This window comes from Capricornis sumatraensis, chromosome 1, assembly GCF_032405125.1.
Source record: "Capricornis sumatraensis isolate serow.1 chromosome 1, serow.2, whole genome shotgun sequence".
Classification (NCBI taxonomy): Eukaryota; Metazoa; Chordata; class Mammalia; order Artiodactyla; family Bovidae; genus Capricornis; species Capricornis sumatraensis.
The window spans coordinates 255,240,163-255,258,797 of record NC_091069.1 but is presented as its reverse complement, the minus strand read 5'-3'; the positions used below and the strand labels follow the sequence as shown (position 1 = coordinate 255,258,797).

General features: G+C 38.1%; 1 protein-coding gene across 2 annotated transcripts in view; it reads right to left on the bottom strand.

The window, feature by feature from the left end:
- TTC3 (tetratricopeptide repeat domain 3) overlaps positions 1–18,635 on the bottom strand; it is a 112,824-nt gene that overhangs the window by 72,841 nt on the left and 21,348 nt on the right. For both annotated transcript variants that reach the window (XM_068960788.1, XM_068960712.1), the window contains exons 10-16: positions 17,755–17,809; positions 9,673–9,835; positions 8,424–8,469; positions 7,008–7,128; positions 6,412–6,475; positions 4,208–4,268; positions 1,365–1,449 (exon numbers count right to left, since the gene is read on the bottom strand). In XM_068960788.1, coding sequence (XP_068816889.1) covers positions 1,365–1,449; positions 4,208–4,268; positions 6,412–6,475; positions 7,008–7,128; positions 8,424–8,469; positions 9,673–9,835; positions 17,755–17,809 — 595 coding nt within the window. The remainder of the gene's footprint in view (positions 1–1,364; positions 1,450–4,207; positions 4,269–6,411; positions 6,476–7,007; positions 7,129–8,423; positions 8,470–9,672; positions 9,836–17,754; positions 17,810–18,635) is intronic.

Here is an 18,635-nt window from a genome sequence, read left to right as displayed (position 1 = left end):
TCATTGGAAAAGACTCTGATGCTGAGAGGGACTGGGGGCAGGAGGAGAAGGGGATGACAGAGGATGAGATGGCTGGATGGCATCACTGACTTGATGGACATGAGTTTGGGTGAACTCCGGGAGTTGGTCATGGATAGGGAGGCCTGCCATGCTGCAATTCATGGGGTCACAAAGAGTCGGACACGACTGAGCCACTGAACAGAACTGAACTGAGACTTCTTTAGAGAGAAACACACTCCACAGAGTTTGGGCCATCTCAGAAACTGAGAGGCTCATTTCATTATTTTCTACTTTGTTATTTCCTTCTACTTTCTTTTTTGGTTGTTTTTTTCCCCCTTGTTCTTGAGAGGAAGGTGTCACTAATTTAAAAGTCTTGGAAATCCCCTGGTGGTCCAGTGATTAAGGCTCCGCACTTCCAATGCAAGGAGTGTGAGTTCGATCCCTGGTCAGGGAACCAAAGATCCCACATGCTGCAGCAATAAACAATAAACAAGTCTCTGTTCTTTTAATACATGCGTTCAGCTTGACAATTTCCTTCAAAGTAATCTTTTAGCTTTATCTCTTGCATCTTTTAAAATGTTTTCTTTGAGAGCAGTTTTAGGTTTACAAAAAAACCTAAGAGAGAGGCACCAAGATTTCCAGAAACTTCCTTATTCCCTTAAATGCATAGCTTCCCCCACTATCAGTATCACTCATCAGAATGACATACGACACCACATAATCATCCAAAGCCCACAGCTTACCTGTGAACCCTATGGTTCACTCTTGGTGTACATTCTACAGGCTCAGACAAGTGCATGATGTATCCATCATCTATACTATCAGACAAAGAATTTTCATAGCCAGAGAAATCCTCTGTGCTCTGCCTATTCATTTCTTCCCCCTTAATGTACATTTTTTATTACTTACTCAATATCATAGAAAGAATTTTATATAGTTATCTGATAAATCAAAGAATAAAATGTTTGCTCCTTTAAGATTTTATGGTAGATGTAATAAAACTGCAGGTATTTAAACCTTTAAAATTATTTAACTTAAAAATTAAAACTTTGGGAAGCAAAGATCGCCAAAGCTTTACATCTTTGGAAAGACTTGCTTCTTCCTTTTAAATCTTTTGGAAACAAACACTTGTGCAGTATTAACCATTAGTTAAATCTCAGGTTCACATAACTACCAAGTTAAAACTTAAATTTAATGATAGTTTGGTCTCTTAGCAATCATCTATTAAATTCTATGTCCATAACTAAAATTACATTAGAAAAACCCAAAAACTTAAAAGAGTGGTACGTGATTAGATTTCATTCAAGTGACAAAATGTTATGTTCAGAGAGTCTCTTTTCCATTAGCAAAGTCTCTGCCTTTACCTGGTGTGCAGCTCTGGAAGATTTAGAAAACTGTTTCTCCAAGATGTTTTTCAAATCTACTGGTAAAGTTTCTTGTGAACCAGGGCTAAAAGAGAAAAGCACTGTTGTGAATTATTTTAAAACAATCCTGCTTATATAAAGGAAAACTGTTATTTACTGAAAGTCACATCAAACACTGAGCAAATGGAGAGTCACAAATTCCTAAACAGAAATATTAACAAGATGCTGATTCTCTGCCAAGTCATTTCTAAGTGTAATAAAACCCCTATTAAATTAGAGGGGAAGGAGGACCAGATGAACTCACTATACAAACATTATGGAAGAACAGCTTAAAAAAAAAAGAAATTTGGGATTTACACCTATCACCAAGTTATTACAAATGTAAGTCATCAGTAACAACAAACTCCTGACATAATCAATGTGCCCAATAAATACTGCAAAGATGTTCCATCTCATGCAAAAATCAAATAAAAAGACACAAACATTTCAGAAAGGCTGACCTTAAGGTGGTGTTTTCTGACACCAGTTCTGACACCAAATGTATGGCGCTTTGAAACCAAATACCTGTGATTTTCCACACCAATTCTGCAACATCAATTAAGAGTCCAACAATTCACTTCTAACACCAGCTATGGAGTTAGTAACTCAGGCCCCCACAGGTTACAGGCCCAGTCTTACAAGGCTGCCCTCACTTCACCCACAATGGGGTACCCAGGCTACTCATGCTTATGCCCCACTGACTACAAATTCAGGGGTTCCTGTGACCACCCCTTAGGTTCAACTATTCCTGAGGACAACCCACAGAACTCAGGAAAGCACTTTACTTGTGGTTATCAGTGAATCGTAAGGACAGAGGTCAGGAGCAGCTCAGTGGAAAAGACTCAGGGAAGGTGTGGGGGGAGAAGCACCACGCTGCTTTCACACTGCCCCCAAGTCACTGCTCCTCACTGCTCCTCACTGTCTCCATGTATTCACCAACCCAGAAGTTCCCTTAACCCCCGTGTTTAGAGGTTCTTATTGAGGTCTCATTACACAGGCATGAATGATTAAATTACTGGACACTCGTGACTAAACTCAATTTCTAGCTCCCTTCCCCTCCCAAAAGATTGGGGGGTGGAGGGTGCTGAAAGTTCCAACCAATCACACGTTTAATCTTTTTGGTGACCAGCCTCAATCTTGAAGACAGGGGCCCAGCCTTGAGTCACCTTATTAGTATAAACTAAAATAAGGAGGAAGGAGCTCCAAAGTCTTTTGGAAGTAACCAAAGACTCTCTCTTCACTCAGGAAACTCCAAGGGTCCTAGGAGCTCTGTGCCAGGAACTGGAGACATGGACCAAATCTATAAACATCTTTTTTATACCATACCCTCTTGTAGCTTAGTACCAGTATGAACACTGTTCATTTTTTGAGAGGAAAATATGGCAAAGTTAGTTACACATGCCCTTTGATGGCAATTCCTACTCTAGAAATTCCTCCTTCACATAACATCTATTTCACCAAATATCCTACAGCCATGAAAATGAAGAATGTAGATATCCATGGTCTGATATGGGAAGGTAGTCAAGCCATTTTAGAAGAGATAAAGGGAACCTAGAGGCCAGAATGGTTCTAACAATGAAAATGATAGTGTTAACAATGATGATAGTTCCAGTGTATTGAACATTTACTATGTTCCAGGGCTTTAAGAATTTTATGTGGTTGTCCTACTTGGGCTTCCCATGTAGCTCAGTTGGTAAAGAATCTGCCTGCAATGCAGGAGACCTGGGTTCAATTCCTGGGATAGGAAGATCCCCTGGAGAAGGAAAATGGCAACCCACTCCAGTATTCTTGCCTGGAAAATTCCATGGACAGCGGAGCTGGTGGGCTACAGCCCATGGGGTCACAGAGTCGGACACGACTTAGTGACTAAACCACCATCCACTTTATTATTTAATAACCTCATGAAATAGATATAATCAAGAAGGGTATTCAGTTTGAAAACAGAAACAAAACATCATGAAAATCGAGTTATCTTTAACACAATGGGTTGAAATTCTAACTATGCATTCGAAGAATAAACATGTATTGGGTTTTGGTTACTTTTTGTGCTGAGAGAAGAGGGGTGAGGAGGAAGACCCAGGGCTTTTCTAACAAATAAGAGAATAACATAAGGCACTATAGCTTTGCTTTGTATTTAACTTTTGCAGCACCATCAAAAAATGGTACTTTACTAATTTCTCTTAGTGCTATGATATTCAAATGATATTCACTCTCCTTGAAGCACCTATCAAGGAATCAGCCTTCAGATACAAAGAGAAAAGTGAAGACTAGTGGAACTGTGGAAAGGAAAGCTTTGCAGTTTCTCCAGCATCATTTTCATTGTTTTCATGAATTTCTGTATCTACTGTAAGATTTACACTTTCACTTTTCCATCAATTTACATCACTGTAGGTAATGGGAGATTAACTATAAAGATTGGTGCCAAGAGTTCCTACTGTTAACTGGGGGAAATGCTTGGTAGAAAGCAAGTGAACAGTGAAGGAGATCAAATATTTACTTTACAGTTATCTGAATATGCCTTCCTCTTCCTCTTAGGAGCATGTATTTTGAAATCTGAGAAAATTAATGCTGCTATTATCTATTATATGACTCTCAGTTAACTAACATTCAGAATTAAATAATCCTTTAGCCAAAAATTATCTTCTTCCAAAGATATGCCTAGACATTTGAAAGAGATGTACTTACCACAATACATATATGCAGAAGTAGCTACTACTTGAAAGAGATTTATTTTTCCTTTCTTCTTGGGAGGCAGACATTATGGAAACAAAATAAAGCAAAAAAAAAAAAGATAAGAAACATACCTGAACTTCTCCAATTCATTGTTTCGAGCTTTTTGTTTCCCTTTATATTTTGGAGGCTGACCTGCGAATACAAAAGTATTTGTTCCTGAAACCTGTACATAAAAATCTACAAGCTTAAAAGTAAAGTTTTTAAAAAATGTAAATTGGAATAAAAAAGCAAAGAGAGCAATACTGTGAGTCTAACAGGTAAGTGATTTAAAAAAAAGCTACTAATAATGTTTCTCTATGTATGCTATAAAATTACTGTAAGAATAAATTATAATGATGATTATCATTTAACCCTACAGTAGATACAGAAGAGATATAGTTTACAAGAGAGATATAGCTATAGAAGAGACATAGAAGGCTATAGTTGCTTTCTTTTTTCTTTTTTTTTTTTTCAGGCTATAGTTTCTATTCTCAGGAAGTTTATAATCATATGGGGAAAAAAAGACAGTCACTTCAGTAATTAAATAATAATCCCCACTAAGAAAAAAAGAAGATTCTATGTTGTTATTAAAATATCAATCCCATAGTAACTGCTCTTGTAATTCCTAGAAGGGAAAATCATGTAAGTTGGAGTGACTGGGAAAGGCGTCAGGGAGGAAGCAGCATCTGTGTTTAAGGTTAACAAGTAGGATTTACATAGAATGGGCCAAATGGAGTTCATTTTAAGAAGCACTAGGCAAACCTGTGTGATTGAGAGGGTTAAGTAAGGACAGGCTGAAAGGGGCAGGTGGTGTGAATGTGTACATGCCCAGTGCTTCTGACTCTCCAGCTCTGCAGCTCAGTCTTGACCTCCTCAGGAGGAGCAGAGCGCCACTGTACACATTGTACACAGTTGTGCAGGAGAGCACAGGTAGGGACGAGGTGTGTCTGAAGGAAGCTCTGGGAGAAGCAAGTCAGCTATTACCAGGGAGGGGCTGACAGCCTGAGCTCTGGGGGGCCTCAGAAAACCAGAGACTTCTAGAAAGAAGAGTTCCAGTTTGATTTCTACTGGGTGACCTAGGGCAAAATTTAATCAATCTAATTCGGGGACCTCAATTTCTTTGAACATAGATGCAAACTATGAACAGTATTTAAATGATTTAAATGTTCTGTCTAATAATGGCCTAAGAAATATCAATAAATTAAAAGCTGTTTTTAAAGAAACAGTTTTATTCTCAAATATTTTGCATATGCCATAAAGTCACATCAGGTAAGGCAGGCACCTGTGTTTCCCACCCTTTATATCTGTGCTATAGTGCTAACCAGTAGTAAGTGGTTGGATATGTAGCACTAGAGCCTAAGAGAAGATAGAGCTGCAGATGTGTAAGACCGAAACGACTGCCAGAAGTACAAACACTGAAAAAAAATTAAGGAACCAAAAAACTAATGAAAAAGAAGAGAGCAACAGGATCACTAACTAGGTCAACCATCTCACCACAGTAGCTCTGAAAGGAACTCATGAAAGCTTGAGTAAACACAACCTTGAACCATCGAGGACATCTGAATTCTCTCAACCTTTGTTTTAAAAGGCAGAGAAGAATGAAATCCACTTCAGAATGACCTCCTTCAGAAGCGGGGAGTATAAAGGCACACTGAGAAAAAATGCAGCATGAGTATTTGCTTCTCTGCAATCTCTCATTTCCTTAAGGCACCAAGTACATGAGGTCTGCTGTGTGTCTCCATGTTTTCTAGATGCATAAATAAAGGAATGCACTAAACATATATAATTTAAATAAACTAGTATTAAAGTATATCCATTCTCAGCATATACTTAGGGGTGACATCACCCCCAAGAAAGTTGGAATTGGTTATTGGAAGATGAAAAAAATCTGTTTTTATATATAAAGCACACATGTACATACAGAACATAAAACAGACAAATGGTATTTGAAGTACGAAAATTTCATGAAAGGAGAAACAGCTCTGAAAGCAGGGGGTAGATAATGAAATAAAGAAACACCGGCCTAGTGGAAATTAGGTAGCAGACCAAGAAAGCATCATTTTTCCTTTCCATACCTTTACCTGGATTTCCAAAATTAAATTTATTAAGTAATATGAAAAGACTGAGCATTTATTTCAAATAAATATTCCAATTTTTTTCTAGACTCAAAAGTACTGCAAAGTAAAAGGAGAACAACAGCAAATGTAAGTGAGGCTTTTGTGAATTTTAGCATGTAGAAGCTTAGACAATACTACATGAATTCAGCAAAAATTTACAGAAAGGGAAAAAAACTCACTTGATGGTGGTACAAATTCAGGATGACAGTCACAATCATCTACTTTCAGAGCTTCATCTACCACCTACCATGAAAATAAAATTACTGAGACTTTAAAAACACAATACAGCCATGAACAGCTAAATAGTTATGTAGAACAGAATTTATCTAAACACCTAAAATATTCAGCTTTACCAAATTAATAAGCCAACAAAATGGTAAGTACTGCATAATAAATGCTGAATTAATCCTATCACATTTTTCCTTATGCTCCTCTCCCAAACTGATTATAGCCTCTTTGGGACTTTCATTATTAACAACAAAAGAATTATATGGTGAATTGGGAGAGTTCCCTTCAATGCCCAGCTAAATCCAAAACACAATTCCTTTTTTTCCCCTCTCAAGCCCCGGAAAGAAATATTTATGTGAACTTGACCTCTGAGTACATTACAGGTCAGAGGAAAACTCAGACACAGGTCATCTGGGACACTGAGCACAGAGCTGGGCTATAGGCTTAGAGACGCCTATTAGTTTCCATTATCACAAAAACATTATTATAAAATACGAGACTATCTATACTCAAAATAATTTTAATCTTGGTTTTTAACTGAGCTTACCTTTGGATTCTGATTACCACCGTTTGCCATTTCGTGGTTAGTTTTTCTGAAATTTTTTTCAGTTTCCACAAAGTTAAGTGAAGTACTAAATGCAGGTGCTGATAAACTAGGTATGTAGGCCCTGAGCAGTAATAAAAGAAATAATAATTTTATTTCTATTGTTTAGTATTTAAGTTATCCTTCAAACAAGGAGGTTTTAGCAAATATTACCTTTTTTCCTCAAAAGCAAAGTAATAGCTTCAAAAAGAATCTCTGCCTCTGAGATTGGGTTTTTACATAAATACTGCTTTAAATTTGGAATTAAAAGCTCAAAATAGATAAAGAACAACTCAAGAAATGTATACTGGTTTCTAATATTAAAGTAAGCAAGTCTAATGGACTTTTGGACTCAGAGGGAGAGGGAGAGGGTGGGATGATTTGGGAGAATGGCATTCTATCATGTATACTATCATGTAAGAATTGAATCGCCAGTCTATGTCTGACGCAGGATACAGCATGCTTGGGGCTGGTGCATGGGGATGACCCACAGATATGTTATGGGGAGGGAGGTGGGAGGGGGGTTCATGTTTGGGAACACATGTAAGAATTAAAGATTTTAAAATTTAAAAAAAAAAAAAAATAAATAAATAAATAAATATAGTGAAAAAAATAAAATAAAATAAGCAAGTCTGTCTGTTATAAATTTAACAGCTTCCACATCCCAGGCACGTGGGTAAAGTTTAATCTATTTTAACTGCCAAATAAAAGAACATAGACTCCTGACTGCTGTTTGTTTTCTTACGAGCAGAAGAAAATGAGCTCAAATCTATCTGCTGCCTACTTCTAACAGGAGTAACTCAACCTTTTTTGAAAAGGTATGAGGAGGCTGGAGGCAGATGCTTCCAGGATGGAGGTGAGGGGTGAATGGCACAGACTGTGCCCCTGGTCTCTGCTGCCAGGACCCTCATGGCTAAAACTGGTGCCACCGAAGCACAGTTATGTCTTCTTAACACTTCATGCCTCCTCCCCATGGGCTTAGGCTATGGATCTCCAGTACACATATATGTAAATAGCTCAGCAAAACAAATCACAGGTCATGACCTAATCTTAACAAACACACTTTAAAATCTCTCCTTGGGATTTCCCTGGTGATCCAGTGACCAAGACTCTGCACTTTCAACTGCAGGGGTCCTGGGTTCAATTCCTGGTCGGCAAGCTAGATCCCACATGATGTAACTAAAAATTCTGCATGCCGCAACTAAGATCTGGGGCAACCAAATAAAAAAAATATTAAAATCAGTAAAATAAAACCTCCTCTTGTTCTTCCATTCCCAACTTTATTGTGGTTGCTATTATATACTAAAGCATCAGACAGTAACTCAAACTCAGAGCAAAACCACTCTCTAAGTAATAGCTACTGATCTGATATTAACTCACCTGCTTTCGCAGAAGGCTTTGACTGGATTACTAGCTGGTGTTCGACCTATAAAAATGAACCACACACACACACACAAAATAATCAGTGGACTGGCAACACATACTTTAAAAGATTTTCACTTTTAGGCTGACAATAAGTATCAAATTTAGGGAACTGAAAAACTAAACCTAACCAATTTTACACTTTCAGATGTTTTTAGTTTTAGAATGATGTCAACAAGATGCTGCTGCTGCTAAGTTGCTTCAGTCGTGTTCGACTCTGTGCGACCCCATAGATGGCAGCCCACCAGGCTCCCCCGTCCCTGGGATTCTCTAGGGAAGAACACTGGAGTGGGGTGCCATTTCCTTCTCCAATGCATGAAAGTGAAAAGTGAAAGTGAAGTCACTCAGTCGTATCTGACTCTTAGCGACCCCATGGACTGCATGCAGCTTACCAGGCTCCTCCATCCATGGGATTTTCCAGGCAAGAGTACTGGAATGGGGAACAAGATGCTACACAAACCTTATTTGACATCCCATTACATGTGATCATTGACTAGATGCAGCAATGTATAAACCTCAATCAGAGATGGTACCTGTCTTCGAGGAGCTCACAATCTGATAAACATGTCCTGTTGGATGACAACATCTGACAGTGAAATAGGACTGCTGGGCTCAGCTTCGTTAGACACTAACTACTCACAGAAGAGCGAGCAGGAAAGGACTCTATGCTGAGTAAGGTAATTTCAGGCGCTGGATGGAGCAAAATGACTCAGGAGAGAAAGTAAGGGCAGAATGAAAACCTGGAGTCCCCAGCCTGCACACTAATTTCTGAGGTACCTATGTATGCACACACATTCAGCATGCTCCAGAATTAGCCACCATCTTGGTGCAAAAGCAAACAACTCTACTGAAGGGCCTTTTCTTTAGGAAATAACTATAATAATGGAGGAAGAAATTTAAAACTTTGTTTCAAAAGGTTTTCCTTCATTCAAAATTTCAAGAAAGTATATTTTTCTACGAAAGAATAATTAATTTGTTGCTATTTCAAATAAAAAATACAAATCATTTATTATTACCAACTGGAATATACTATTAAGAGAATTCTACATGAATACAAATGAAAAATTTAAGTGAGCTGACCAAGGTAACATAAAATACAAGCACAAATCTTCTGAGAACTGATTTATGGTCCATTAATCCAAGAAACCCACCTTCGGAAGTTTTAAAGGGAATTCGACTGTAACCAAAAGAATCTTAGGTGAAATACCTTGCAGGTCTTCTATCTGTTTTTGTAACTTTACATGCTGCTGAATTAGATCCTTGATTCCCTCAGGGTCATTTTTACAGAGTTTCTGAGCTTTTAAGTTTGCTTGCAGGGCCCAGTCATATTCCCCCAGCATAGAAAGAGCAGCACAATAACGATAATGACCCTGTTCCAAAAAGATAAATTCAATTTTTTCTCAAAAGTATACTTAAAGAAAATTTAATGAAAAAATATTTTGCTTGAAAACTGGTTACTTGAAATGTTACACTAGGATCCTCTAAATAAAAAATAAATGAAAATGTTAATACCTCTCAGGAAATAAAATTACCTAAAAGAGTTAAATGAAAAGCTACAAATAACAATTTTTAATAACTGACTGTAGAGATCAGTGTTTTTGCTTAAGAGATTTTTGTATCCACCCCAAAGATAACAATTCAACCTATACTGTATGTAAAAGACATTATTTTGTACCAAATAAAGTATAAAAGTAATTCATAATAAATGAGTAAGTTAATTTTTTTCCAAATATTTTTAGGCAATAATAGTCTCTAAGTCAGTATATTCACTATTTTTTTTTAACTTTAAACTTTTAATTTTGTATTGGAGTATAGCCGATTAACAGTGTTGTGGTAGTTTCACGTGAACAGCAAAAGGACTCAGCCATGAATATACAAGCATCCACATTCTCTACACTTTTGAAATCAAGAGTTTTAGAGCTGGAAGGAAGTCAGCTTGTGCAGTTGTCTTCAGACCCCTCTGAAGAGCATGGGCACAGATAAGGGGTGCATATATTACTCCCATCTTTCTTAATCAGCTTTTAATTATTTTCTACGTACAGTCCTCGGCTTTAAGAAAAGATCCAAAAACCACTGATTTACTCTTAATTCCAATGATCAGGTTGTTTCTTTTCTTTTTTTTGCTACAGAATCATAGTTCTGGCTGGTCTCTTAATTTATGTGTTTTGGGAAATCTGTATCAAGCTTGAGTATTTTAATCCAGAAAGTTAGTATTACCAAAACTAGGGCTAACTCAGACAACCTCTCTTTTAGCTCCTGAACTGAACAGAAACCAAACCCCCATTTTAGGCTTGGTATCTCCATTTAAGAAGTGATTTACAAGTGTGAGAGGCTAGAACTGGCCTGATGACACATTTATTTAGAGACAAGCCAAAGAACTTGGATCTTAGGACTCCAGGTCCAGAGCTCTTTCTTCTTTAGTACACATTTTACAAAGAGCATTCTGATTCTATTAGAAAATATGAAATCAGAAATAAATGATCCTGTCAAGAAAGATGAATTTTTCACTAAAAGTAGCAAGAAACAACCAGCGGACCTGTTTACGTAGGTTTGGTGCATATATAATCCCACTTTGGTGCACCAACCCAAACACAGAGGCCCAGAGCATTTCCTAAACAGGATCTTCAGGCTCAGCTCAATGACCCCCAATTCAGACTGCATTTGGTTACACTCTGCTTTTCCTCCAAAGGTAGGAAGATAGATCTCACAATTATGCTACAAGACCAAAATTCTATCCACTAAGCATAAACCGACCTCCAACTTTAAATAGCTGCATTAAAAAATAATAACAGCATAGGAAATTATGGGAGGTTATAAACCTCACCTACTAAATTTGTAGAAAACACTTCATTTCTTTCTCTTTTCCACCCATCTTCTACTGAGTTCTTTTCCCTAAGCTCTGTAAAACCCAGTGTAACTTCTATCAGATGAGAAGGGACTTTATTCAGATCTCTGTGCTGAAGTTGTTTGAATGAAGCTTTAATGAAAGGTATCTCAGAAACTTTCTTGAACCCAACTACGATAGTTTTGCTCTTCTGTGACATTATCTCATTCTCTATCACACACACTGCTCATCTGCCTAGTATCTCTTCCTTCTTGTGTGCTATCACATCGCTACTCCACGTAGTAATGCCCGCATCTCAGCAAGGGCCAGCAGGGAAGAAGCAAAGCTGTGACCCAGGAGATTGGCCAACAGAAATGTACCATTCACAGTAACTGAACCACAGGTGGGCACATGGCTCAATCAGGATCAGTCTGAGGCACCCCACAGTTATACTATATAAATACTAACAGAGGCTCTCTTTCCACTAGAAAAGTTACTAGAATCTTTCCACTAGAAACGTTAACAGAACAGTTACTAGGATATCATTTTGGGGCTCCCACTATTTCAAAATGAAGCCGAGAGCCTATTCTCTAATTGCCATCTGTGATCAAGATAGACTAACAAGGATTGGATATACCCTCTTGCTTAAAAGTAAGACAAAGTACATAAAACAGGTTTCCTAGACACTGGCTATCAGGCAACAGAAGAAAGTGATTCCTGAGAGATGAGAAGCACAAAGCTCTGTGGTTGTTCCCACTTACCGTGGGAGAGTTTCTCAGCCATAGCACAGGTAGAAGGAACCCAGGGAGAGGCCACAAGCTCAGTGAAGGCAGGGAAGCCAAGGCAGCACAAGCTCCCGGGGCAGTGGACCAGAGAGGGCAGAGCTGGACAGAGGGCTCCAGAGGTTCCAGAGGGCCCCCCTGGAGTCTTCAGCTGAGTATCAGCCAGTACATGCATGTGCAGCAACTACCCAAGCCAGGGAAAGAACCACTTGAAAAGACTAAAAGGGAACAACAGTCAGCACTCACACAGGGCCAGGATAATTCCTGTTCCCACCAAGCAGAGCAGAAAACGTCACGGGAGTATTAAGTACAGTACTCAACAGAGTTTGGCCTCAGTTATGGAGAAAAAATTAGTCCAAGAACAAAGACCATTATGATATCACCCAACAAAGCCTAAAACAATACTCTGAAGAATCTGTTTTCCAAGTAGCTTTACTGCATCCGAAAACAAAACTCAAAAATATTTACAGAAGACAAAAAAATTTTAGGACCAAACAAGGTAAAATTCACAATGTCTGGCATCCAGTCAAAAATTACTAGGTATGCAAAGAAGGAAAATGTGATCTATAATGAAAAGAAAAATCAATCCATTGAAAACAATCCACAAATGACACAGATGACAGCATTAGCAGATAAGGACATTAAAACAGCTCTAGATAATATATTTCATACGTTCAAGACACTAAGGAAAAAATAGACTGTATTAAATAAAGACATGATATGCATAAGAAACACTCAAACTGAAATTCTAGAAATGACTGCTAAAGCACTCAGATGAAAAATAAATTAGATGGAAATAAAGGCAGATTAGACATAACAGAAGGATTTGTGGACTTGACACAGCAATAAAAATCTAGGTAAGATGGAACAAAGAGAGAAAAGACTAAAAGTGATACAAACAGGGAAGCACCACTGAGAAACATAAAGTGAACACAGATCTGGATCCAATCGTGCCTGAACTACCACCCAACCAGACATGAGCCAGTAACTTCCCTCTTCCACTTATGCCAAATCTGAGTTAGGTTTTGTCACTCCTGAACGAAAAGAGTCCTAACATACTCCTCAATATTAAAAAGTCCTTGGGGACATTTGTGAGGCTAGCGGTTTGTATCTTGTATAAATACACCAAAAGACAATACACACAGAAATACCAACAAATATTTGCTGACTATATGTAAAAATTTTCACTCTTTAGGATACAATGATTCAACGTCTCTTAAGCCTAAAAGTATGTGCAGGACTCATAAATCAACTATACCTCAATGAAAAATAATGAAAAAATATATCACTTAAAAAATTAAAGTATGTTTAGGACAACTGACATTGTACCAGTTTTCTCTATCTGGAAAAAAGGAACAAAAATTGGCCTACCCTCACACAGAAATCTACAGACTACCCACCTGTACAGGCTTATATCCTAGACTCAACAGATTCAGGTTCATAAATGGACTCTGATAAAAGAACGCACCTTGTACAGTCTATTTTGGTTTTTTAAGTTTAAAATAGCCTTCAATGAGCACTCCTTTTTGGTAAAACAAAATGATAAATGACCTCAATATACAGTTACCAAATTTTTCGAATACTAAAATTTTCTGAATACTAGGAAGTTGTGTTTTTTACCTACACAAATAACTTTTGCAAATATCAAAAAATTCCCAATTAAAAAAAAGGGAACCCACATAAACAGTCAACCGATCTTTGACAAAGAAACAAAGACAATACAATGGAACAAAGACACCCTTTTCAACAAATGATACTGGAACTGGACATCTACACACTAAAAAATGAATCCAGACAAAAAATCAACTCAGTATAGATTACAGACCAAAAACTCCTAGAGGAGAGCATAGGGGAAAAACTAGATGACACTGGGTATGGTGATGACTTTTTAGATACACCAAAGGTATGATTCATGAAAGAAAGAATTGATAAATTAGACTTGATTAAAATGAAAACTTACGCTCTGTGAAAGAAACATCAAGAAAATGAGAAGACAAGCTCGGATCTAGGAGAAAATATTTGCAAAAAATACAGCTGATAAAGGGCTGTTGTCCAAAATATACAGAGAACTCTTAAGAAATAAGAAAACAACCAGTTAAAAAATGAGCCAAAGACCTTAACAGACGCTTCATCAAGGAGGATATACAGTGCCAAATAAGTATATGAAAAGATGCTTCACATGTCATGTCATCAAGGAAATGCAGATTAAAATAATAAGATACCACTATGAATCCATCAGAACAGCCAAAATTCAGGACACTGACAACACTAAATGCTGGGAGGACGTGGAGCAACGAGAACTCTCATTCAATGCCAGTGGAAGTGCAAAACGGTACAGCTACTTTGGAAGACGGTTTGGCAACCGTTTTTTAGTTTTCAAAAAAAAAAAAAAAACCAACAACATATTCTTACCATATGATCCAGCAATTGCACTCCTTGGTATTTACCCAAAGGAGCTGAAAATATATGTCCACACAAAAACCTGCATATAGGTATTTACAGCAGCTTTATTCATAACCACCAAACCTTGGAAACAATCGAGATGTTCTTCAGTAGATGAATAAACTGTAATATATCCAGACAATGTAATATTTTTCAGTGCTAAAAAGAAATACCTATCAAGCTACGAAAAGACATGGAGGAAACTTAAATGCATAGTACTAAGTCAAAGAAGCCAGTCTGAGAAGGCTATACATCATATGATGCCAACTATATGACATTCTGGAAAAAGTAAAACTATGGGAACAGAAGAAGATCAATGGTTGCCACAATTTGGGAGGAAGGATGGATAGGCAGAACAGAGGATTTCAGGGCAGTGAAAATACTCTATGAACCACAATGGTGAAACACAGGTCATTATACATTTGTTCAAACCCATAGAAAGTCCACTTAGGGAATGAACCCTAAGACCAACTATGGACTTTTGGTGATTATGACATATCCACGTAGGTTCATCGGTTTCCACAGATGTGTGTCTCTGTTGGGGGAGACTATGCAAGTGCAGGGCAGGGAATTTACAAGAAATCTCTGGACCTTCCTCTTAATTTTGCTGTGAACCTAAAACTGCTCTAAAAAAGTCTTAAAAAAAAAAAGAATGAATATTTTGTTTGATAAGTTAAACCAGGAATAAACATTCTACATAAAGTCTTCAAAGTAATTAAGAAAGTTCTGAATTTAAGACGTATGAAAGATAGCATACATATACAGCATCTAACGGAAGTTTTGCAAAAATAAACTGAAGAGGAGGCAACATTCAAATAGTTAAGGGTGAAAATATTCCAGAAATGCTGAAAAGACATGAATCCTCAGATTTTAGAAACCAAGCTATCCCAAGTGTGATAAATTTAATGAAAATTCCTCCCAGACAATAAAATTTATTTGCAATAAAACTGCCAAATGTTAAAAGACAGTGAGATTTTCAAACACCTAGGAAAAGCAAAGATTACTTACAAAGGAAAGATAGCAGACCTGTCAACAGAGGCAAAAAAAGGAGTCAAAAGAACATAGACTTAAACATCTGCATTGAACATTATACCCTGCTTAAATACTATTTAATTTTTTTTAAAGAAAGTTTTGGAACACTTTTTCTAAGTTGATAATAGACTGACCTAGCAAGTTACCTCTGGAAAATCAGTATCATGATCTAGGTTTCAGTATTATGAACACGAGCATCCATTCATTCCGTAAGTAAATTTACACAGCACCTGCCAAATGCCAAGTTCAGTGATCAGCAAAGATTATGCTTCAACTACAAGAGCAACTTGTAATGAAAATGGCAACAAACAGATCACCTTCAAGCAGAAGCCTGTCTAATGCTGGATTCTCAGTTCATTCTTGTCTCTTACTTGCAATGACACCTTACAGAAAGTCACTTTACCCTTCTGGGACTTAATTTTTTAATCTAGAAAATAAGGCATTTAAGAAGTGACTCCAATATCTGGATGCAGAAATTCACCTGGAGAATTTTATAATTCCCAGACTCAGATACACTCCGAGGCCATCTGAATCATAACTTGGGGGCTCTAAAATTCTATGATTCTATTCATTCTGGTTTAAAAACAAATATGTAAACACTGTTTTTTAAATCTATAATTATTGGTAGCCAATAACTCATTTCAACTCATTCATTCATTAAATATTTACTATGAGTGCCTGCTATGTGCTGGGCAGCTTCTCAGGCAGGTGGTTCAGAAATGAACCAAACAAAAAAACCTATCCTAAAAAAAAAACAACACAAAAAACCTGTCCTTAGGAAGCTCACGTTATACTAAAGCACACACAAATAAGAACACAACTTAAACAACATACATATATGCAATCATGTTAAACGCTAAGAGGTAAAAAGATAAAGCAGAGAAAAATAAGCAAATGTCTACGAAGGACCAGGTTTGCTCCGGGAAGGTCACTGAGAACAGAACTCTCAGTGAAGAAGGAAAGCAAGCAAGGGAGCTCACTCGGGCTCTTGGAAAGGCAGTCTGACCCTAGGCAGAGGGAAGAGCAAGCATGCGGTGGGAGTGGGCCTGGTGCACGCGAGCACAGTGAGGCGGCCCAGGGCTGACAGAGGACAAAGGGGAGGCGAGCAGGAGTGAGGCCGCAGCAACGATGGGTGGCTAAAGGCACACGGGGCTGACCAGAGGGATTGCAGTAATAACTGTGACCAAATGAAAATACCACACTGGTCCACTGCTTTATTAATGTGTACTCAGGTATTTGCAGTTCTGTGCCATTAAAACCATACTGCAGTGACCAAGCTTGCCCGTCTCATCACGTACACATAGGCAAGAACGTTTGTGGAGTACACACCCTTGGAGTCAATTACAACACAGGCACAGCAGAGCTCTCCAAGGTGGCTGCGACAAACACACCCCACAGGCTTACTGAGAGCTCCTGTCAGCAGACACGCTACCAACACGCGGGACTAGCCGTCTCTAACTTTCACCTATTGGAAGAACCCAAACAATATCACTGTTTTTTGCACTTGTGGGTATACATGTGGGTATGTTTGGAGGTTCTTTATTAGGCTCTCTTGGTTTCTATTTCTTTACAATTTTAATTACTAGGAAATGCAATCTTTTTTTCCTATTGACCATTCAGGTTTCCTCATCTCTGAAATGCTTATTTCATGGGCCCATTTTCTACTGAGTTTCTTTATTTCTGTTCTTCACATATTTTGAATGTAAAGCCCTATCAAGTTATTTCTGTTCCATATGTGACAAACTATCTCCTCCCAGACTATAATTTCATTTATGGTGTCCCAACATACAAAAAATTTTAAGCATGAGATAATTATCAGAGTTTTTTCCTTCTCTGACCTGTGTATGTATGTAAAGAAACCCTTTCCCACCTCAAGATTACAAAGCTAGTCTCCAGACACTCCTGAGTTTTAAGCCTCATTTTCCAGTCAGGTCCTTAATCCTTCCACAATGTGCAGATGCTGACACCTCAACCACTCAGGTGTGCTCACAACCCATAGGGGCGGCCTGTCCCCGACAGACACACTTGGCCCTTACCGCTGGGCTGCAGGTCCTCTCTGATTATGGAACTGAAGGTACCCCTGGCCACGCTCCTGAGCTCCATGTAATTTCAACCAGTACTTTTACATAGGGATTTATATCCTGTAAACAGACTTTTCACAAAGTTATACGGCACTGTTTAGCCAAAGTAAAGCATGCAAGAAACCTACCTTTGTCCAATTGTTCTTCAGAATGGTAGCTCTCTTTCCATCACCAAGTGCATTTCTAAAGGAAAAGGAAATAAAAAACTCAAATTTTTCAACAGGTATTATATAATGTGTATCTATTTGTACTTTAATTTTCCATATACAATCTAGTTTTTAATTTTTTTAGTCTATATATGTCCATTATAGGAAATTTGGAAAATACAGAAAAGCAAAACAAAGGAAAAAAGTCACCCAGTCACAATCACAATTACCCAAGAATAGGTACTTTCAATATTTCTGGAGTATTTCCTGCACACAACTATCTATATCTCACCGATCCCTACCTTATTATTGCTTGCATGAAGTTTTTTTGGTACTATGTGGTATTGTCAGCAAGACTTCTGATCTTGGAGAATAAAAGTCCCAGATATTTCACACAACACACTGGCCAAGCTATAATGGACAGAGCGTAAGTTGGGACATGAGATTAAGTCCAGCGCCATCACTAACTCTCACTGGGGCAGATAGGAAGTAATTAACCTCTTTAGGGTCACTTTCCCATTTTTAAGACAAGGCTAACAATTTTGGGTTTTCCTGTTTTCAGATACTATGCTCAAGCACAGTACACTGTAAACTGTCACAGTACACAGTACACTGTAAACTGTCGAGCACTGAGGTCTAGCATCTGGTCTCTCATAGTTTCCTTAGAGTCAGTGGCCTCCTCTGCCCAGCTCAGCCACCCACCACCGCCATCCCAGGGAACTTTACCACTGCTCAAAACTGTTCAGAGCCCAAAATCACTAATTCAGGCATCCCACTCTTTCCCCGGATAGCATAGCTCCTTCCATCCTCCTTATTCAGCTATTCCTACTAGCTTCTCAGGGGGCTCACCTCACTGACGTACC